This window comes from Balaenoptera borealis, assembly GCF_965194805.1.
Source record: "Balaenoptera borealis genome assembly, chromosome: 13".
Lineage (NCBI taxonomy): Eukaryota > Metazoa > Chordata > Mammalia > Artiodactyla > Balaenopteridae > Balaenoptera > Balaenoptera borealis.
In genome coordinates, this window is record NC_138870.1 from 100,265,337 (window position 1) to 100,287,722 (window position 22,386).

General features: G+C 62.3%; 1 protein-coding gene across 2 annotated transcripts in view; it reads right to left on the reverse strand.

Moving 5' to 3' along the window:
• Positions 1-22,386, reverse strand: part of SCUBE1 (signal peptide, CUB domain and EGF like domain containing 1) — a 134,084-nt gene that overhangs the window by 26,046 nt on the left and 85,652 nt on the right. For both annotated transcript variants that reach the window (XM_082352633.1, XM_082352634.1), the window contains 4 exons: positions 13,257-13,373; positions 6,768-6,890; positions 4,171-4,287; positions 2,544-2,666 (listed from right to left, as the gene is read on the reverse strand). In XM_082352633.1, the coding sequence (XP_082208759.1) occupies positions 2,544-2,666; positions 4,171-4,287; positions 6,768-6,890; positions 13,257-13,373 (480 nt within the window). The remainder of the gene's footprint in view (positions 1-2,543; positions 2,667-4,170; positions 4,288-6,767; positions 6,891-13,256; positions 13,374-22,386) is intronic.

The following is a 22,386-nucleotide window of genomic DNA, read 5'->3' on the forward strand; positions in this document are numbered from 1 at the left end:
TCTTGCATTGTATCTGACTGTTCATCACAACACCACCCACAGACAATACACCTACAGCTCCACTGAGGTTGACCCCGTGTCTCACATGGACATCTGATTCATGGGTGCCACCCCAGGACCTCAGCTAACTGCCCTGTGGGTCTCTGAGACTGTAACAAGCGAATGACTCCCCGGTACCCTCGGTGAACGATGCCTCCTTGCAAAGCATCTAACGGCAGAACACCTTCTGAGGGACATAATAATACCTGGTGAAGCAGACGGCGGAGGCTCTTGGCCCCAACCAGAGGGACTGGACAGCTTTAGTGGTCATCAAAAATGTGTCCCTCACTTACGGTGATACAGCGAATAATACAGCCTAGGGCATGGCGTGGGGGGCAGGACAAAGCAGTCTGACTCCCTAGTGCAAGTAGTTACAGATAATAGTACGACCTTGGATCTTCTGGGCAACCAGGGGAGTTTGTGCCCCTGCCGGCACTTCATTCTGAACCTGGATTCACGGTACAGGTGAGGTGGAACAGTCTACTTCAAGGCTGCATGAGACAGCAACCTGCATACTGTGGACTTAGGGAGCAGGTGGGACCGGTTTTCCCGGTCAGCCCTGGGAACCCTTAAATCATGGTTCTAGAGGGCCTTCCAGCACCTTCTAGTAATACCTGCAGTCACACTTGTCTGTCTCATCATTCCACATCTACCGTCTAGAATATCAACTGCTTTCACGTAGTCATAGCCCCAGCAAATGGCTCAGAGACAAAAATGGGATAAGACCTCCCCGACTGACTGTGACCTGATGATCAGACCTCCACCGATGACCCTTCATAGAGGCTGGTTTGGTGGCAGTGGTGAAGAACTGGACAAGCCCTGGTGGCCTCTCCTGCAGCTCTGAGGAGGGATGACCAAAAAGGGGACTGAGAATTAAAAAACAAACAAACAAACATGTCCTCATATCCCTAGAGAAAGCCTGTACCCGATAGCTCTGGTCATCAGTAAATACCAGACCTCACATGACCCTAATAATCAGTGGACACACCTCGGAAAGCCAATCAATCGAGGAGGGCGTGGGCTTGGAAAGTCAGCCAGCTCTGGGCCGGTTCACTCAGCGATCAGGCTTCTGAGGCTGGTGCGAGCCCAGTCTCCCTCAGCGCCCTGCAAAGGCATGCTGCTGAGACCGACATCACCTGCCTTCAACCAGCACAACTCCACACGAGCTCTTCCCCCAAACTCCAGGCAAAACCAGCGGTTTGCTTTGCCCAACAAGACTGCCTGAGCAGCACAGTGATTCTTACTTAAGTAAGCAATAAATTCAGCTGTCGGACCTCGGGTTACTCAGTGATGGTATCCATCCTCTGATACTTTCATCCATTCGTTCAGCAAATCCTTCACTGACTGTCCATGGCTGCCGGGCCTGTTCTAGGTGCTGGGGATACAGCAGTGAGCAAGGCAGGCAAAGAATACCTGCTCGGGTGTGCAGAGCGTGTGTTCAGCGAGGACAGACCGACGACACCCCGCGGCAGCCAGTGGCTGCGATGGGGGGGAGACGAGCACGGGAGAGCCGAGAGGCGGGGGCGCGCCGAGGGGGGCCGGCTGCTGCGCCAGGTGTGTGGTCAGGAAGCCCCCCACCCCAAGCAGGCCCCTGCAGGGAGTGACGAGTCCTCTAGGCTAAGAGGAGAGCCCGAGCGTGGCTATGTTGAGGTCGGGGGGCCGCTCCTGTGAGGCCAGGGAGGCTGGCACGGGGTGGGTGGGGGTGAGGGTGGAGGGCAAGCAGGCCGGGCTGTAGCAGCCTTTGGGCCATTCCAGGAACCCAGGCTTCGCTTCTGCGCGACGAGGACTCCCTGGAGGGCTCTGAGCCGAGAGGGATGAGCTCTTAGATCTAGAAGGCTTACTCTCGAGGCCCTGGGGATGCTGGAGCACGGCGGGGCAAGGACCTGAGAGCCGTTCCTGGGACCCAGTAGAGGCCCGGCACACAGCAGGTAGTCAGTATGTTTATGGAACCAGTGAATGTGGACCGTCCAGCACTCAGCCGAGAGGTGCCCCAAGGCCCCAGAGCTCAGCAGCAGAGGGCGCGTGAGCCCTGAGCTCTCTAGGAGGCCGGCCCCTCGCCGGGCCAGTGGCGGGTGTACAAAGACCCAGGCGCTCCCCAGTCCTGGCTCTGCTGCTGCTGCACGCCGTGTAACCACCCCTCCCCTCCCACCAGCTTCCTTGGCAGGACAAGGGGAGCTGGGGCTACTGAGGCCTCCGCGCTCTGCTCCTTCTAAGTGTCAGCTCCTCCTGAGCCCACAGCTCCGGCTGCACACGCTGACCCCCAGGTCTCCACCTCCGTGCTCCCCGTGCCCCCCCCCCAAGTCTGCTTCTGTGCCTCTGGCTGACACCAAGTGTGCTCTCCCCGCTGCATCCCCTCTTCTTCTGTCAGCCCGCATTCCCATCAGCCGTATCCCAGCAGCAGAGAGCACGGGCCCAGGAGCCCCAGCCATCCAGGCACCAGGGGAGGGGCTGGCACCCAGGCCCTTCTCAGGGGTCCTCGCGATGGCTCGCCCCAGGGCACTCACCCACGCAGTCCTTTCGGTTCCAGTGGAGGCGCCTCCCTGGGGGGCAGACGCATTCGTAGCTGCCCTTGGTGTTGACACAGCCCTGGTCGCAGCTCCCGTTGTTCATGCTGCACTCGTCCACATCTGGAAGCACAGGTAGGCGTAAGGGCAGGAGGGGGGGCTGGACGGTCCAGCCGAGGCCACACCCTTGGGGCTGGCAGGGCAGGACCCACCCAGGACAGGAGGGCCGAGAATCCCCTGACCCTGACCCCAGCCTGATACTGTCACTGGACGCAGACATGTGGTCGCACACGACACACACACGAGCTTGCACACACACAGGGCTCCCGCAGACACCAATACACATCCCTCCCCCAGGAACCTCAGTGGTTTGCTGAACTTGGGCAACTGAGCCCCGACTTGGGGGAGGGCAGAGAAATGGCACAAAATAAAGCTGCAGTCAGGTCTTGTGGGGCCGGAATGACCAGCACCAGCCCCGGGGTCCCGAGGCTGTATCTCACTGCGGGACTTTGGACGTGCCCTTCCCAGCCAGTTTCCCTCCTGCACAACAGGCACCTGGGCGCAGGAAGTCTCCCCTGAGGCCCCGCCTTCTTTTGGGCCAAAGACCTGTGTGCAGAAGCTGGCACCCAGGTTTTTGGGAGTCCCTCCAGAAGAATCTGCAGCTCACCCCACGAGCCACGCCCCTAGCACCGGCTGTGCCTGAGCCCACCTAAACTTCACAGCTGCCCAGCAGAGGAAGTGTGGCCACCACCAGGTCAAAGGAAAGGGAGAGACACCAGGGACCTCAGGGCCATTCTTGACACCCCCGCCAGCTTCACCCCCCAAGCCTGTACATCCCCATGTCCCACCATCCGTGGCACCTAAATGCATCTAGAACCTTCCCTCTCTCCACATCCCTCCCCACCCTGCCCAGGCTCTAGTAGCTCTCACTCCCATGCCTGGAGCCGTGTCCCCACTGGTGCCCTGGGTTCCACTCTCCTAAACATGTGGCAGCTGGAGGGATCTCGTTACATGAACTTGAGCCCGTCACATCCCCGCATAAACCCTCCAATGGCTTCTCATCGCACTGGGAATAAAGCCACAAGTCCCCGGGGGCTCACGAAGCCCTGTGTCCCCTCTGTCTGCATCTCCCACCGTGTGCCCCTTCCCTCATGGGACTCTAGCCCCACTGGCTGCCTCTCGGTCCCTCTGTGCTCCCTCTGCCTCAGTGCTTTTGCACATGCTGACCCCTCTGGCACGCTTCCCCCATGGTGACCCAAACACTCCTCCTTTAGGAGCCCCCCATTGTCCCCACCCTCTGCCCTTCTCTGTTGTTACCCCCTCCACTGGAATGAACTGTTTGTGGGAGCCTCTGCGCAGCCATCCTCCCTTCCGGACTGGGGTTCCCCGTAAACTGCTGTTTCCAGGCCCGTGTCCACAGCCTGGCTGAGGCCTGGCACCCAGTGGATGCTTGCTGCCCATCCCCCCACCCTCCTGCCTTACCCTTGGCTGAGCCCCTCTGCCCACCAGTCCCTCCCAGGCCCGTCAGAGTCAAGGTCAAGGTCGGGGTGTGGGGTGCAGTGCAGGTGGCCGTGCGGCCGGGCGCGTGCCTCTGGGGGGAGGTGGCCCTGGCGGGCGAGCTGCAGACCTCCGCAGTGGGTTGTCCCATAGAGTGTGTAGCCGCGGCGGCACAGGCACTGGAAGCTGCCCGGAGAGTTGATGCAGATGTGGTCACAGGTCCGCTCGAAGGAGCACTCGTCGACGTCTGTGTGGCCACAGGGAGACAGAGTTTGGGAGGAGGCTCAGGGCGTGGTGGACGGCACGACCTGCCCCTTACTCAGCCGCTCAACAGACACCTGTGCCCGACAGTCCTGGGGCCCCAGGCTCAGCGCGCGCACGGCCGACACACAGCAAACGTCAGACTTCGTGTCGCTGCCCAATTTTCCATTTTGTCTCCATTAGCCTCATGTGCCTGGGTGAGAAGCTGCCTCACATCTTTTCTGGAGGTGGGCAGGGTAGAAATATTTTGAGTAGAAGGGATTATTACGAATCTCTGCCATTTTGATATCTCCCATTCCAGCGTGATTAGGGTAGGTATTTAATCCACACCTGCAGGAAACTGACGGGCTTGCCTGAGGAAGGGGCTGAACTGGGACATGAAAACAGACCACTTGAATGCCGACCAAAGTGTGTTCCCCCATCACCCCAAGATGTCTCTGGAGAAAATGGGGAAAACAGCACAGACAGGAAGGGAGATGGGGGTAGGGAAGATGTTACCCATGAGGAATAACAAAGTAGCCTTGATAGGATGTGAACTTTGATTCTGACCACCCTGGCAGCCAGGGTAAAAAGGGAACGAGGGAGGGCCACAGAGTGCTTGGTACTGGAAAGGAGGAAATGAACTACGTGTTTGCAGGAGACAAATCTATCCTGGCCGTAAGTTCTGAGCAAGATGGCCCCCATGGGACAGTTGATGGGGGTCCTGAGGGCAAGGCAGACATTGACCTGCCTCTCCATGGGCACTGTAGTTGGAGTTTATTCTTTGCATACATTTGCTCACATGACTACAGATGCACTCATAACATACGTGTTTGTAATAACACTAGCATGAGGAAGGAATCACTGTGGATGCTCAAAGGAAGATGTGATCCTCCAGGGGGTGGATCTGGGAAGATCTCCTGGTGCTGTGGCACCTGGGCTAGACCCTGAAGGATGGGGCTAGCCTGGAATGAAGGAATGAGAGTGGGGGAAGGGCACTCCGGGCAAAGGCTAGGAGGTGGCAGCACTGGATCCTCAGGGATTGTGTGGAGCTCAGGGGGCCTGGGGAGGTGTCTGGGGTCCCCATCCCAAGGGCCCTGAGTGCCTGCTGGAGCTGGGGACCCAGGGGCTGTGCTGGAGCGGGGGCGGGCCAGAGTCCCAGGGCCTTGCAGAGCTGAGTCAGGAAGAGGGCGGAGGAGACTCAGCCAGAGCCCGGAGCAGTCCTGCCATCGCCTCCTCCGCGGCTGCTGCTGCCCGCCCCTCTCACAGGGCAGCTGGGGATGCAAAGTCAAGGGCCCTCCCTCAGCCCTCCACAGAACGCGGCAAGGCAGACGGAGAAACAAAGTCAAAGTGCAGAGGAGACTTGATCGGAGCCTGGACAGATGCCGTGCTCCCAGTGGGCCCCTGTGCCCTGAGAGGAAGACAGGGCCAGGTCGCCCGAGCAGGGAGGCAGAGGCCGAGCCCAGGGAGGGGAAGCGATGGGCTCAGGTCACATGCTGAGCCCCAGGACAGGCTGGCCCTGGACCCTCCCTTACCAGCCTCTGCTCTCGCCTTCCTCGGGGCCCTCAGGGCCTCGTGCTGCCCCAGGCCAGCCTCTGAGCAGCACTACGAGGCAGATGCTGCAACCGCGAGCCAGATGCGGCCCCGTGCAGCCTGTGGCTCCTGGGACCTCGTGGAGACGAAATGACGGGACGGCAACAGGGTAACAGCGATGGAACTGAGCCAGCCCCCACCCCCCGGCCCCTCCCTCTGCATGTTTCCCCGAGGCCAGCTCCTTCTCAATGGCCTCATCTAGCTCCACAGGGCTCCTTGTGGTTCCTCAAATCCCTTCAGCCCAACAGCGCCACTTCCTGATTGGGTTTACCTCCCCGGCTCCTCCTGGAAGATGCCTATTCATCCTTCAAGTGCTTCACCAGTGTCCCCTCCCCCAGAGCCTTCCCTGACCCGTCTCTCCACTGCCCATCCTCTGGGCTCTCACTGCATCCGGGACGTCTGTGGGACTTGTCCCGGGCTGTGATGCTCGGCTTCTGCCCAGGTCTCTCTTCCCATTACCCCAGCTCCTGGCAGGTGCCCAGGGACGCTGAGGAAGGGCTGCTGGAGCACGCCTGCCATGTGCTACGGCTTCCACCAGGTGGCAGCATCCACCTGGCCTCTGAAGCCACTGACGGTGGCCAGGGAGGCCCCCTCTGGAGGGAGCAGCGGCTCTGCTATCTACTCGCTGGGCCACCTGGACACGGCCAACCCCTCCCTGGGCCTCAGTTCCCGTCTATAGCAGGGAGGGGGGCGCTGGATGGCTTCTCAGGGCCCCTAGAATCATAAAGGACGGGAAGACAGGAGGGCAAGCGCACAGGCTAGGGACACAGAAACTACCCCCGGCCCCTCAGGCACGGCCCAGCCGGTGGACAAGCCCACCCCAGGCTCACCTACCCTCCTGGGAGCCTGTGTGGCCCGAGGGGGCGGGACCCCACGAGGACGAGGGCAGCTCACCTTGGCACGTCCGCTCGTCAGTCAGCAGCTTGTACCCCTTCCGGCAGCCGCACTCGAAGCTGCCCACGGTGTTGCGGCAGAAGTGGTCGCAGCCTCCGTTGTTGACCAGGCACTCGTTGATGTCTGCGGAGCCGAGCGGCAGGAGGAGGCGAAGAGAGTGGGCTGGGCCGTGCTGCCCGGGCCGCCTCGGGTCCCCCGGCTGAGCCCAGGAAGGGGGGCTGGCTCACAGCCGTGGGGGTGGGAGGACGGGAGACAGCGCTGCCCCCAGGACTTGGCGAGCCTGGCGTTTGTGCACCGAAGGGAGGGGAACTGGTGTCTGCGGTGCCGGGCCAGACAACAGGGACCGTGACGCTCCCACGCCCTTTCGTCCCCGGGGAGGTGCCAGGGAGGCAGGGGGGCCGGGAGCAGGGGGCTGTGACTCTGGGCTGGGCGAGCTACTGGACCCCTGGGGCCTCAGCCCCCTGTCTGTTACACTAAGGATCAGAGGCGCCCCTACTCGGAAGGACATCATGAGGATGAAATGAAATAACATCCCTAAGGTGCCGGGGCTCAGTCAGTGCCCAAACAACTCTTTAAAAAGTAGGTTTATTGCTCCTGCTTTACCGACGGGGAGACCGAGGCTGGGAAGGTAACTGGCTCCAGGTGCTGCGGCTGGTGGCGGGAAGCAGGCGTTCCTGGGCCGCCTCCCTTCCCAGCCTGGTTCCTCCCGCTCGCCCTTCCCCATGCCTGCCGGTGAGTTTGAGCTGTTTCTTCACTCAGCGTGTCACGAGTTGCGGCTGCACCCTGAAGGCCCCCCAGCGCGACCCCCCCAAGCATCCCTGCCGGTTGGCCTCGGTTTGCACACCTGTAGTGATGGGAGCTTCTTCCCTCGCGAGCTCCCCCCGACCCCCATGAGCTCCCTCCCACCCTCCTTGCCCTGCTCCCCTGGGCTTGCCCCCCGGGCTCCCGGTCCACCTGGCGGACTGAGTTGTCAGAGACCCTGTCCCTGAGGTACCTCTTCTCACTCCGAAGTTCCTCTTGGGCTCCGGCCCCCGGGCCCCCCATGCTGCTCACCCCCCAGCCCCCCAGACCTAGCCCAGCAATTGGAAACAGAAGTAGAAGGTGACATCCAGGAAGGTGTCCCCACCCTGATCGGAGGAGGGCACGAAAGGAAGCGGTGAAAGAGGCATCCCCCCGCCCCCCGGCAGAGAGAGGGCTTTCCGTGCTGGTCACTGGCCACATCGTAACAGAGCTGCTGACTCAGACCCCAGCACCCGCTCGCTGAGCCTGGCCTGAGTGTGAGGCCCGGACACCCCTGTCCCGTGTAACTGGCACCGCCAGTTGTCAAGGTCAATCTGTCCCCATTTCCCCGAGCCCCGCGGAGGAGACTTGGTCCTATTGCAGAGACTCCGGTCTCAGGCCCAGCCTCTCACCACACTGCTCCCAGCTCTCTTCCTCAGACCGAACAGGCTGGACTTGACACCTGCTGAAAAGTCCTATGGCAGCACCCCCACAGAATGCTCCTCACCCCAGAACAAACCCCCGAACATCAGGAGAGCAGCGGGGGCGTTAAAGAGAGCAAGGCTGAGACCCCCTGGGTGGGCAACTCTCAGAGCGTCTGCGAGGGGAACGGGCACAGCCAGTCGGGCAGGGCCAGACCCAGAGCTGCTTTCCTGTGGAGGCCCGGGTGGGGCTGGGCTCTGGGGAACACAGGACACGCAGGGGGTGTGCCCGCCACCTCCTTGCCCTTGGCCAGCCTCCCCGAGGTACCTCTGCCTCAAGGACCCATTCTGTTTGTGTATGCTGGTGATTTGGGCGCCAGGAAGATGGGAAGGGCGGGGAACCCGAGGGGGCCCCACTAAGGGAGGCCGCTAGGGTGTGTGTGGTGACCCTGGCTCCGCTGCTCACGGGCTGGGCCTTCACCTCTCTGCACACAGGAGGTGCTCTACGTGTGCACCAAAAAGACGGCTAAAAACAAGAGACCGCTCAGCACTGGGAACTCTGCACGCGCTCCGAAGCCTGTGTTTCAGGAACAAGGCGGCCTAAGGAGGAGCCCACGCCCCAGAGGAAGCAGTAGGACCCTCTGGGGGTCACGGCACCTGCCGGGCATCACCTCGTGCCGGCGACCAGGCCAAGCACTTGCTGGCAAGGTCTCGTGTGATGGTCAAAACAACCCGAGGCCAGATCTCCCACTTTCCAGGGGAGGTCACAGCTCCACGCAGGAGGCCGACGTGAGCCCGGCCCCAGGTGTCTCCAAAGACGGCCCCGCCAGTGCAGCACGCTGGCCCTGCGGCCTGCAGAGGAAGCAGACCTCAAGTGCAGCGAGGGCCTGTCCAGGACAGAGGCTGGGGCTCTCCGTCGCCCCCTCCCCTGGGGGTTACAGGAAGACGAGGGAGATTCTGGCTAAAAGCCTCTGACAGGAGAACGGAGGCCCCTCTCAGCTCTGTGACCCTGGGCAGGGCAAGGCACCTCTCTGAGCCTCAGGCTCCCCATCTGCAAACTGGGCTGCTAGCAGGTACCTCTCCAGCATCATTCACTACGACTGAATGTGCAGATGGGGCTTGCCTCCTTGGGAATGCCTCAGGCCTTCTGGAACCCCCTAATCCCATCCCCTACCCCATCTGGGCCTGTCGGCTAAGGGGCTGTCACAGCAACTAGACAAGAGGTGCGAGGCGTTGTTTGCTTGAGGCCCAGGCTGGTGTAGCGGGCTGCCTGGGGGTCAGAGTGGGGGAGGCCCCATCCCAGGCTCTAGCCTCAGCTATAGTTAGGGGGCAGTGGGCTCGCACGGCCCCTCGGCCTTCATTCTGATGAGCCTCTGCCCCCTCTCCACCTCCCACCCCTCCAAGACCCCCCTCCTCTACTGTGCTCCCACCGGGCCCCGCCAGCGGCCAGCAGCCCCCTACCTGGTTACAGAGGCTCACAGTCTCCCCTCCACAGCCTGGCCTGGCGGCCCTGCCCTCCTCTTCTCTGCACGCTTGGATCCTGCCTCGGCAGCCCTCACCCCACCCTGCCCGGGGAACAAGCACCCCCCTGGAAAGCCTTCCCTGACGTTCTCTCCAGAGTTAGCTGCTCCCCTGTCATGGGACCTGCCCTCGGGGGGATGACAGACGGGGCATCTGGCTCCCACCTGGAGCCCCAGGGCCCAGCATGAGGCCTGCACAGAAGGATGGGGCACTGAACGAATGGATGAATGAATGAGTGAATAAGTGAGTTGGGGGGCTGAGAGAAGGTTAGTGGAGCATTCGATGCGTCACCCAATGTTTGAACATCAGTGCGTGTTGGGGGGAACGGTGAGGGGTGAGCCATAGGAACATGCAGTAGGTTGATGTTCCTGTCCTCCTCTGCCCATCCCACTGAGGGGGCACAGCCTGGCAACCCAGGGGCCACGTGGATGAGGGTTTTGGGTGGGAGCAGAGGGAGAGCCTGTGGGAGTGGGCTGGCATCACCCTGGAGCAGCCTAGTGGGGAGGGCAAGCTGCTGGGCTGGGCTGGCCGGGCAGAGGCCAGGTGAGGGAAGAGGGCAAACAGGTGGGGTTGGGGGCGGTTCTCCAACCGCCAACTCCAACACCAGACTGTTCTGGCAGGTGCTGGGAGGAGGGGCTGGTGTCCCTGAGGAAATCCAGGCTCCGGCTCTGGGAGTTAAGGCCCCAGACCTCCCTCCTCTCAGAAGGGCCAATTAGCAAGGTGCCCGCTTCCCAATATCAAGCAGGACAGCGCCAAACAGGGAACCTTGAGACTGGACTGTCCACACTCTTGAGACAAAGCAAGGGCTTGGGGCAAATCCTGCAGAGCCCCCCCCTGGCCCTGATGTTTTAAGGCAGGCCTCCACCTGCCCACGTGATCCCCGTCCGTCCTGGGTTTTCAGCTCTGGATTTTCCGAGACCTCCAGCCATTGGTCTTGCTTAGCAATGACCTTTTGGCTTCCAGAAAACACTGAACCTTTGATATCCTCCTCTGGGCCCCACCAAGACCAGGGCGTACACACTGACCGAGGAGCCAGAACCCTAGGGCCAGGGCCTCGGTTTGTAGGGGATCCCCAGCTGGCTCGCCCCCCGCCCCGAGCCCCCGCACCCTGCCCTGCGCCTCTCCAGTCAGGCCCCGGGAAACTCAGACTGCAAGCCCAGGGCTCTAAGACACCAAACCCTGGGGTCTCGAGGTCAACATTTGGTTTCCAGGGTTCCCTGATTTGAAGATGCTTTGATATTCATACTATGTAGTTCTGGACCAGTCCCACGATCCCTAAATTCTAATATGTATAACAATATCCAGACTGCTCTTCTCCACCTCCGCTGCCAGCCCTGGCCCAAACCATTGTCACCTCGAGCCTGCTCTTCCAGACCCTGCCTAGAAACACGTCCCAACAGTGGCAGGGACTGTCTCCAAACGAAAGCCTGGCCTGTGCCCCCCTGCCCAAGAGTGTCTGGGGCCTGGCCGAGGCTCGCAGGATGAAGGGCCAACCCCTTCTCCTGGACCTCCCCCGAACCCTCCCCAGATCTGGGCACACGGGCTGCTCTGGGTCCTGGGACCCCAAGCCTCCGCACAGCAGTCATGTTGCCTGGATTAGAGCCCCTTCCTCCATCCTCCCCGCTCTCCCTACCCCCTGCCCAGACTTTAAAAATTAAAGTCTGTCTTCTTTACTCAAGAGAAGATCCCTGGGCACAAGGAATTTCCGTTTCATTCACTGGTCTCCCCTGCACTTGCACACAGGAGGTGCCCAGAAAACCCACCTGGTGCATGAGTGACCGAGAGAACTTCCTGACTCCAGGGCAGTGGGAGTGAGGAGGTTTGGCTAAAGGCAAACGAGCAGCTCTGGTTAAAGGGCCCAGTTGTTTCAACACAGGAAACATGGTCGGAGGCTCAGACTGGCGGGCCGGGGGCTGTGTGGACAGCTCCCTTCAACGCCGCCCCCTACCCCAGACTCAAGGTGGGCTGAGGATGGACGCCCCTCTCGCCAGCAAGGATGGGCAGGGGGCAGCGGTCAGCGCCCCCTTAGGTGCTCCTTGTGGGCCACGTGACTGCCGAGGCCCCTTTCCAGCCCAGACAGGTCGGCTCCCAGCGGCGAGCTCCTGGCCTCGAGTCCGGAATTAAGCCCTGCCCTGCCCCTCTGGTCAGCGCTGTGCCTTGGACGGGGTGTGGGTGGCCCGATTCTACCTTCTTCTGTCCTGGCTCCAAGGGCAACTGGCTGGGCCTGCTCTGACATCGCTGGGCTATGAGGACGGCTGGGTCTGCGGTGGACCTTGGCCAGCCCTCCTGGCATTAAGCCCACGTGGCAAGGCCTCAGAGAGCCCCCCCACCCACCCGGAACACACCTCGCTCTAAGTGGGCTGAGCGGGGGCTACAGAAGGGCTTTATTTGCAAATAAATAGGTGGAAGAGCAGTTATTTCTGTCAATAATCACTAGGTTCTTCCCAGCAGAGCAGCTGGGGAGGAGAAGTCATACGCTGTCTATTTTTACAGGCTTCAAAAGCCCATCTCAGACTATTTAAAATCACCCTGAGCCTCTGCTGTCAATCTTCTCACCCACTGGGCTTTGGAAGTTCTAGCTCCTTTGCCCTTCCATGCTGGCCTCCGGGCCTGCCCGCTTCCCGGCAGGGTGATGGGAGGAGGGCAGCCGGCCTTGGCAGGGATCTGAGGGCTGGTCTGGGGAGTGCTGAGGGGTTGCACCTCACTCCTTCGCAAGGGCTGCCTCCCGGCCCAAGGCCTGCAGCTCTGGGGGTTCCATAACACCCCAGGTCTTTGGGCTGGTGCCCCCGTGCTGCAGGGCTGGCCCCTTCAGTCCTAGGGCTCAGCCAGCTCTGGCTTCCCAGCCCCTTTGCTTCCTGTTTCCTGAGGGGTCCCCAACACGGCTGAGCCCCCGCAGGCCCTCAGGAACCTCGGAGCGAGCCGGGGAACAGTGGGCAGAGAAAGCTCACCCTTCCCTGGCTTCCAGCGGCTGGCAGACCGGCCCATTCCTCATCTTCCCAATCCTTATTTCTAATTTGCATCCTTAGTCCTTCGGCTGAGATCCCCCCGCACACCTTCCCTCTTCCAGTGACGAGGACACACAGTGTCCTCAGTTTTCTAACGCCGACAAGAAGACCACCCTGGCCTGGTCCGAGCCCTGTGCCCTGCTGCCCCCAGCTCTGCAAAACGCACCCCGGCTAAGGTGAGTGAGCACAGGAACCGGCCTCGCCCTGCCCCCTGGGAGGCCACAAGGAACCTCTGCCGGCCTAGGGAGCCCGAAGTAAAGGTACCCCGTTTGTTCAACCCAGGGTGAAGCCACACTCTTGGGTACCAGCGCCCCGCTTGAACCTGCCAACATGCAGTGGAACCTGCGCTCCCTTGAGCCTTGCGGGGGAGCGCCGCTGCGGACCCTCCCTCTTCTCAGCTTCTCCGACAGAAAGGCAGGTGACAGCTGACCACCCTCGCCCCTGAGGCCACACGTGCTCGCACACCCAGCCCAAGTGTGCCGCCCCGCTCCTGCCCTGCCTGCACCACCCGGGGCCTGGCGAGGGAGGTGGTGCGCACTGACCTTTGCACGTCTTCCCATCCGGCTGCAGTGTGAATCCAACCGGGCAGCTGCATCGCACGCCAGTGGCCGTGTCCTTGCACGTCCGGTCGCAGCCTCCGTTATTTACTGCACACGTCTCTGAGGAGGGAAAGAGAAAAAGACACTCTCAGTCTCCTTGGACAGAAGCCACCGTCTTTCCCCACCCGTCAGGGGATCTCCTGAGACAGGAGACCTGAGTTCAAATTCTGGCTCTGGGGACTTCCCTGGCGGTCCAGGGGTTAAGACTCCGTGCTTCCAATGCAAGGGATGCGGGTTCGATCCCTGGTTGGTGAACTAAGATCCCACGTGCTGCGTGGTGTGGCCAAAAATAAATAAATAAATAAATGTTTCCAACGCAAACTCTGGCTCTGATACACTCTAGCTGTGGGGCCTCTCTGAACCTCAGGCTCCCCATCTGTAAAATGGGAGAATGACACTGTTTCCCCTCTGATGATGATGGATGGGAAAACTGTTTGCAAACCGCAGGGAGCCGTGCCAACAGGGTCCACACCACCACCAGGGCCAGTGCTGAGATCGGCCGGGCTGCTATTTAACCGCCCAGGGACAGATTCCTAAACCCTTGCCTTGCCTGGACTTGGACTCCAAACCCAGACTGGCAGTTACTGGGGCTCCCAAACTCGTCTCAGCGCGGAATGGCTTGCGGCCCTGGCTGTGGAGTTGCAAGGGGAGGTTCCCAGAGCCCACACACCATCCATCACCTTGATGAGGCGCTCAGCCCAACAACTGTTCTCACTGAACGATAAGCCGAAGGCGTCTGTTTTTTGTCCACTTGAAGCTAGTCTAGTGCTTTTTTTTTTTTTCTCTCGCAAATTCAAAGGGCTGGAGTGGCTGGGGCGTAACTAAGGTCACTGAGCTCATCGTGCGGTGAGAATGATCCTCCCCAGGCCCGGAGAAGGGGCTGGCACAGCCGGGTCACCGGGGCACGTGGAGGAGCCTAGTTCCCGGGCCTCTGAGCCTTTCAACCTGGGTTTCTTCCTGAGCATCTGGCGTGCTTTGATGTTGTGGGAACTTCCCTCTTCCCTTTGCTGCCAAGAAGGGAAGCGCCAAGGGCCCCCACCTCTTATCACCTGACATCCCCTGCCTGTCTACCGTGGCTGCCCCTGGCTGCCTGGCCCCAGCGGGTCTCTCCCCACAACTCTCCCCCTACCCCGTTTCTTCTGTCTGTCCTTCTGTGGTGTCTGCATTCCTGCAAGCTGCATTCCGTTTTCTCCGGGAGGAGTTTGGGGATGAACACAGGAGTGATGACTAAATGAATATATACCCCCAGTTGCCAGGAGTCTCTGCTGCTAATGTCTTTCCTTTGAACTTCAACTTGTAGGGGGTGGGCGGAGCAGGGAGAGGAGGAAACCGGACTTTCCCTCTGCGTGTGTGTGTGTGTGTGTGTGTGTGTGTGTGTGTGTGTGTGTGTGTGTGTGTGTGTGTGTGAGATTCTGTGGGGTGACCACGATGGCGGTTGTCCTTAACATCCTGAACTCAGGGGCTGCCTGCTGCACGGGGCCGCTGCCCTTTTTCTCGAGGTTGAAGTCTTCACCATGGTAGGACAAGCTGTAACTGCTACCGCAAGGCCGGTCTCCTCGCCCCTGCCTCTTCCCAGGCTTTCAGCGTGTCTCCCCATGCTCTAGCCCTCCAGCTTCTGTCTGCCTGCTGTGGGGCATGTTGCCCAGTGGCTGGGAGGCCTCCTGCCTGCTCATGGTTCAAGATCAGCGCAGAGACCTCCACGAGGAGCCTCCAGACGCAGAAAGGAGGCCCCCGCCCGCCGTGTGCACATGATGGCTGGCCTCGACGTGCGCGCGGGCCAAGCTTTGACCCACACACGCCTGCGCAGGCCCTCTCGTCTCCCCCGCCGCCTGTCTACTGGGGCAGTGGAGGTGGGGAGGCCAGGGTGTGACTCTGGCTCTGTCACTCACTGAGTGACCCAGCGAGTCCGCCCCTCGGGGCTCGACCTCAGCACCAACACCTGGCAGGTGAGGATGGCAAGCCTTCCCTCCCAGGGCTGAGGTGAGGATCAAAGAAACCGCACACTCGACAGCGTCTGGCCCAGGGCCCAGCCTGGAGTAGCCGCTCAACAAACGTTAGCTTCCTACCCTGAGGTTACAACCAGAGAGGGAAATCCCGCCTCCTGCCCTCAAATCCAGAGCCAAGGTATCCCCAAGTGCCTTTCCAGCCTTTTATGTGGGAGAGCCCCTCTCTGAGAGGGGGGCAGGGAACCTGCCTGTTTCCCAGGTGCAGGTAGTTAAGGCTCAGGCCTTGGAGAGGCGGGGGGACGCCCGAGAGCGGGGGGGGGGGGGCAGCAGAATGTGCCGAGAGCTTGGGCTGGGGCACAGCTGGGTGGCCTTACTTGGCAACAGCGGGATGACCCCTGGGCCTCTCCACGGTGGTGGAGGTGGCATGTGGCGTGGGCACTGGGGGCTGTGTCCCTGAGAAATGGACCCGGCCAACCAGGCTCCAGGGGGCTTGCAGGCCCTTCCCGTCTCTGGAGGCCCTGATGGGACTCGGAATCTCGGGCCTCCCGAGTGACCGGGGCCCTGGAGACCTGCTGGCCGCACCTGTCCTCTGGGTAGGAGGAGGAGGCCGAGCTGGGGCTGGGGTCAAGCCTGGACGGTCACCCGCTCTCTGCGCCCTCAGGGCAGGTCTGTCCCCTGTACCGAGCACCCTTTCAGTCTCCTGTGTTACCCTAGACAATGTTTGGTACAAGAAGAGGCTCTTTGGGCTCCCCTGGGTGCTGACCAGCCCATCCCACAGGCATCGCTGCACTGGGCTCCCCACGCTCACAGCAGCTCTGTGGACGGCTCCTGCGCCCTCGCCTCCCAGGTGCAGAACACTGGGAATCGGCGCAGAGCAGCGTGGCTGGTAAGGGGCAGGGCTGGTGGGACCCGATGGGTGTACTCCAACCCCCCGACAGGCTCAGATCTCCATCCCAGCCAGTCCCAGCCGGGGCCCGCAGAGCCAAGCGCGTACTCGGCTCTCCAGCTCCCGCCCAGTGCTCCCCGCCTCCACGAACGCTACTCCAGCTGCCCCAAGGATGCATCCTAGGAGGCGCCTTCCCCCACCCTGCCTGGGGCCCAGGGCCTGGTCTTGCCACTTCCTTAACATCGGATTCTGGGCCGGTTCTTCTGCTGCTGGTCTGGGCCAGGCCCCCAGTGTCCTCCCACGTGACCTGCACCGACTCCCCAGTGGTCCCTCTCCTCCAGACCGCTGCCTCACTGCGCAGCCAGCACCTTCGGGCTCACGTGGTAACGCTCAGAGCCGACCTGCACCCTGGGCCTCCTCTGCCGGGCCCTGCCCCGGGCGGGGCGGGGGAGAGCAGAGCGAGCCGCCGGCCACCAGCCTGTCCTTGCGGGGCGGTGGGCAGCCTCCTGCACCTGCTCCCGGTGCCCCCGCTATGGTGCGCGCGGCTCGTTTCTGCCGAGCCCACCTCGGCTGTATTGTTCTGAGGTTAGTACGTGTGCGCTGTAAAGCAGGAGACATGCGGAAAAGGTGACAGCAAAGTCTCGCCGGTCCTTTGGGCCAAGACGGGGCCTGGGGACTGACGTCTACAACACAGAGCAGGCTGGCCCGGGTGGGACTGAGAGCTCCGTCCCCAGGCGTTTCCACGCAGAGGCTCCTGGGTGCTGCTGAGGACGCTCCTTGCCTGGGTCACTCCCCCCTGGCCCCCTGGCCCCAAGTGCCTCTCTGTCCCCAAGACCAGAGGCCACCCAGGCCTGCTACTAGGCCACTGCGGCTCAGGTTCAGAAACCAGACGGTCCTGTCCTCTTCCTTGACCACTGGGTCACCCCAAATGCAAACAGCAAACGTGAGCGGGGCTGCAGCAGCGGCGGTCTCCTCCGGGTCTCACCCAGCTCCCACCCCCTCCCAAGGGCCAGAGGAGCTGCGGTCTGAGGGCAGATCTGGTTCTGCAGGCCTGCCCCGTGAGGCCACGCCTCAGCCAGAGGCGCACACTGCCAAGGGAAGCTGGAGTCTAGGTGAGGGGGGCAAAGCCAAACCCCGGAGCGCCGTTCCAGGGATCCGAAGACTTTCTTTTCGGACCCTGTGAGCCCTCCGGTCTCTCCCTGGACCTGCCTCTCCCCAAGACGCCTCTTTCTAAAGGCCTCTCCTCTCCACCTGGAGAAACAAGGGGAAGGACACCTCCCAGGGCGCAGCCCTGTGCAGCTGACAACGGACCTTCTCATCCCCTAACCTCCCCGGGCCTCACAGAGCCCCAGGGGCAGGGCCCTTTGCATGTGGAGAAACTGAGGCTCAGAGAAGTAAAGGACCTTTTTCTAGGCAGGATTAGCTACATGATTTGTGGGACCCAGAGTGAAATAAAAATGAAGGGCCCTTGTTCAAAAATTGTTAAGAATTTTCCGACAGACAGCCGAGCACTCGGCCAACTGTGGGCCCTTCTAAGGGCAGGGCCCCGGGAGAGCGCACGGGTCACACAGCCATTGGGAGAAGCCAGTACTGGAACCCAAGACTGCGAGGCTCCAGGCTGTTGAGTGAGCCAGGCCTCCGGGGGGATCCTCGGGGGCGGCCTGCAGTGGGGCAGCAGAGCCAGTGGCCTGAGGGGGCCACGAGGTGCGCCCACGGGCCCCCTCACCCAGCGAGAGGGGAGAACTCTCACCCACAAGGCTGGGCTGGCGAAGGGGGGAAGGCGGGGCATGGCGTCGGGGGACTGAAGTGGGAAGGGGCTTGGGAGTGAGCCCCTTTTCAGCAGACGGGAACACCCCAGATGTGTTAAAAGGCCAGTCTTTAGTCTTTCCCTGGGGGAGGTCCGCTTTGGGCCAAGCCCTGTGACACGCCCGGGGCACAGAGGTGGAGCAGATGCCGGGCGGGGTCGGGGGTGGGGAGGGGAGCGGTGGCACGGGCAGCCACCCAGCTGGACCTGCGGTGCAGCCCGGCCAGGGCTCGGACGGCAGCAGGACGCCCCTTGAGCTGGCGCTGGGTGCTTGCACCACCCTAGGTCTGGGGCAAGGTCCGGCCTGAAGGACAGTCTCAGTCACAGCGTAGTGGCTGACACAGGAGCTACAGGGGCAGAAAACACCGCTCGGAATGCTGGCCCCGCAAGCTCGGGCAGGTCCCTTCACGTCTCAGAGCCTGAGCTTCTGGCTGCATGTCGTGGAGATGTAACATCTGCCACCTGGTCCTTGCGAGGCCCAGACAAGGTGCGCACGTGACGGTGCTCGGTGAACTGTCATGGTTGTGACCGCACGCTCACCCCTGGTGCCACCCTTAGAACCTCCGCCTGTGGAGCCTCAGTACCCAAAGTCAGCTGCCGATTCACCTGACCCCTGCTCTGCGCTGGGCAGACGTGCCTTACACCCAGTCCCTGGTCTCTGGAGGTCTCAGCCTAGCGGGGCAACGGATGGTTTCCTCCTCTGTCCAACCAACAGTCTGGGATCGACTCCTTTGGTGCTGGGTGGCCTTGAGAGAGGAGCTGGAGATGAACCCGACACCGACCCAGGCCTCGGGGGTTAGTGGTTTATCAGGGGAGACAGAAGAGGGCCCTGCCTTGCCTTTCTCGCAGGAGCCTGGGCTCACCCCCCAGCCCTCAGTCCACCCCCCCGAGCAGGGTGGCTGCCAGGGCCCAGCCTCCCGCCTTTGTCACGACTCAGGAGGCCCCTCCCGAGCTCTCCTGGCCCGCCCCCCCGGCTCTCCCAGGCCCTGGGCTTCCATCTGGGCGGTGATCTCCCCCAGTGACTACTCACTCTCCAGGTGACCCCAGCGCCCAGCACCCAGTGCAGGACCGGCACGGCGAGGGGCCTGATTTCCTCTGAATCAGCAGATGAAAGAACAGGGCTCTGGAGGCCCCGTGAAGAATGAGAGGAAGCGAGGTGACTGAGCCCCTGTCCCCTGCCGGGCCTGGTGGGGGACAGCGTCGGAGATGACCCCGACAGCACAGGGGACCACGAGCCTACCAGCAGCAGCCACAGTCACGGGCACCGGAAGGCGACGTTGAGGTGGAGGCGGGCTGGACTGAAGGGCGAGGGGGTGGGAGGGAGCTCAGGCCTCGGAGGCCGTCTGCAAATAGCACGACACGCTGACCACAGGGGCGCCAAGGTGAGCCGCCTGCAGTGAGCTGCCTGCGGTGAGCCGCGGGTCCAGAGGCCCGAGTGCCACCCTCAGCTCCCGACAAGCTGTGGGACTTTGGGCAAAGGGTCTTCCACCTGCAGCCTGTTGACCGCGCAGGTTTCTGGCCCCGCCCCCAGAGGCTCTGAGCGGTGGGCCAGGTGTGGGCGCAGCGACCTACAGAGACCCTGCGAGCCCAGGGTCTGCCCTGCCCCTTGATGGCGTCACCCTGGTGGCGGGAGTAGCCCAAAGCCCCTGCCTTGATCTGTCAGGCCTCAGTCGGGGCTGGTCCACTTGTCTTTCTGCCGCCAGGATCACCTGGAGCCCGCTGTGAAGTGGGGTCGGCTACCAGCTCTCCCGGCCCAGCCACTGACTCCCTGACCTCTGACCATTTCCCCTCGATTCCTGAGCCTTCTAGGATTCCCATCACTTTGGGATAAAGGCCACGCTCCCCGGCAAGGCCCTTACACAGTGGCCCTGGTCTCCCGGCTGCCCAGTCTCTACATGCTGGCCCCCTGACCTCTGGGTCGCCCTGCAGCCCGTCATGCACACTGTCAGCAGGCTTGTGTCCCTCACCGAGCCCCACAGTGAGGCTGCTCTTCCTCATGGGGTCCCTCTGCAAAGTGAGGAGAGTCAGGCCGACAGAAGCGGCTTCCGCGGCCACCCGGCCAGGAGTGGGAGCGGGCCTCATGCCGCCTGCCGCGTGCCCGCGCCCTGCTCCTATCCACCCTGCCTCTGGGTCCCGACCTCTCCACGTCTGCCCAGAAGCCCCTGCTCTGCCTCGGTCGCGTCCACTCCTGAGCACCACCTGCAGGGGGCGCTCTAACCCACGGTGCTGGACAAAGCCGACCCAGAGCGCCTGGGCCTCTGAGCGGAGCTGGGCCCTGGGGTGCACGCTGGTGGCCGCTGTGATGGTGACAGTGCGTGTGGAGGTCCTGGGGGGAGGAGGTGGCTGGGGGCAGGCGGTCGTGGAGGCCAGGACTGCGGCCCGACGAGCAGGGGGCTCCCAAGCCTGAGCGTGAGGGCAAGTAGGAAAGGAGGCCTCGCCAGGCCCCACCTGGCACCCAGCCCCGCCCTCCGCCTGAGGCCACTTCATCTCACCGTCCTCGAGGGGCTGGCCTGGCCTTGGAGCACGCGGCCCGGTGAGGGCTGTTTTCACACTAGTGCCGGAGAGCAGAACCTCCCGGACCTGAGGGCGGTGCCCTGCGGTCTGTGGCGAGAGCTGCAGGGGCTGAGGGCAGGGGAGAGGCGAGCAGACCCTGGGGGGAGGTTTCTCTGTACGCTTTGGGGGAATCTCGAATGGCCCAGAAGGACGCGGAGGTTTTGTACTGAAGCAGGCGGCAGAGCAGGGCCACGGCAGCAAGCCTCATCCCTGGCCTCTGCCTCTTGCCTTTGCTCTGACAGTTAAGTGGAGGGGTGCTGAGGGCAGAGGGGGGCTGCAGGCGGCCTCTCCCGTGCGGCCATCCTCAGGAGCGAGGGCACAGCATCACATACCCATTCCACAGAAGGTGCAGGAGGCTTGGGGAGCTGAAGCAGCCTGAGAAAGGTCACCTGGCCGGTGACCTTTGCTTGGTGCTACGCCGCCCCTCCAGCAGTGTGTGAGCGGGGGGGTTTGGGCGTTAGACCCTTCTCCCCAGAACGCCCACCAACAGCAGCCAACACTCTCCGAGCTCTTACGCGCCAGCCCTGGGCAAGGTGTGGGGAGACAGGCCCGTCACCAGCCCCCCTGCCCTGGAGGGAGTGCGGTGCGCTGCGGGGGTAGAGCAGGATGGTGTGGAGCTGCGCCAGCCACTCACCTCCCTGGGCCTCAGTTTCCTCGTCCGAAACGCTGAATGGCACCCTTGCAGGCCCTGGGAACACTGAATATGTCTGGGCACACAACCACTGAGCCCCAAGGCTGCTCAACAGAAGGGAAGTCTCATTCCAGATTCCTGATGGCTGCCCCAGGGACACAGGACATGGGGAAGGACAGGCGAGAGGACAGCCTGGGGCTGAGGAAGGCAGGGCCCAGCCCCCGTGCACAAACCTCCCTGCTTCCGGGTGGGGCCTTCAGCCCTGGTGTGTGCACCCCACGCCTCCCCCCCGTGACTTCTTGGGGCCAGGGCCGGGGGCAGGGCAGAGCGAAGCTGGCCCTTGGGGTCTGCATCTGCTCTTTCTTTCCACAGTTCCAGTCTGTGAGCTGGGCGGGCCTCCTGGAAGGGTCCAGATTCTGGGCACCTGGCTGGCCTCTGAGAGGTGCTTATTCACCCTTCTCGTTCTCCAGGTCCCCCTTCTGACTGCATCAGCCCACCTACGACCTGACCAAGGCCAGGCAGGCCCTGGGCTTCCCGCCTCACCGCCTGGGCCTCGCCATCTCGAGGCTGTATTCCTTGCTGGCAGTAAAATGCTAACGGCCAGGGGAAGAATGGCATGTGACCGGGCACCTGGCGCGTGCCACACGCACGGCCAGGTGCCGCACGCCAAGGGTCTCACCAGCCTGCTTCAGAATAGAGACTACAACTCTGTTTCTGCAAAACAGGAAGCCGAGGCTCAGAGACGTCAGTGCAGCGATGGGGGCGCAGAGCCCAGGTCTGGCTCCAGAGCCTGGGCCGGGAACACAGACCAGGAAGGGGAGCCACTGTTAGCGCGACTCCCATCAAGCGTCCCTGCTCTGAGGACAAGCACACAGCTCTTAAGACAAAGACGCAGCCCGGCTGAGCAACCCCAAACCGCCCCAACTTCCTCGGGACAGACCAGGGAACCCCGCCACGGAAAGCCCTGAGCTCTGGCTACGCGCTGGTCAGTAGTCAGCGGCTGCCACCTGGCCTGCCCTTGGCTGGAGCCAGCTAGAGACACCACGTGGAGGCAAGCGTGGGCTTGAGGGGCAGGCTCTACCCAGGTGGGGGGGATGGGAACCAGTGGGCAGGGGTACCGAGGCGCTTGGTCACTGTCATCTGTTTCTATACTCTGGGGCTCCTCTGAAAACTGTACTGAGAAAAGAAGAGGTGCCTTGGCCTCTTTGGGGTGCCTTCCATTCGTGGCTCTGGGGGACAATCAGTATTACCAC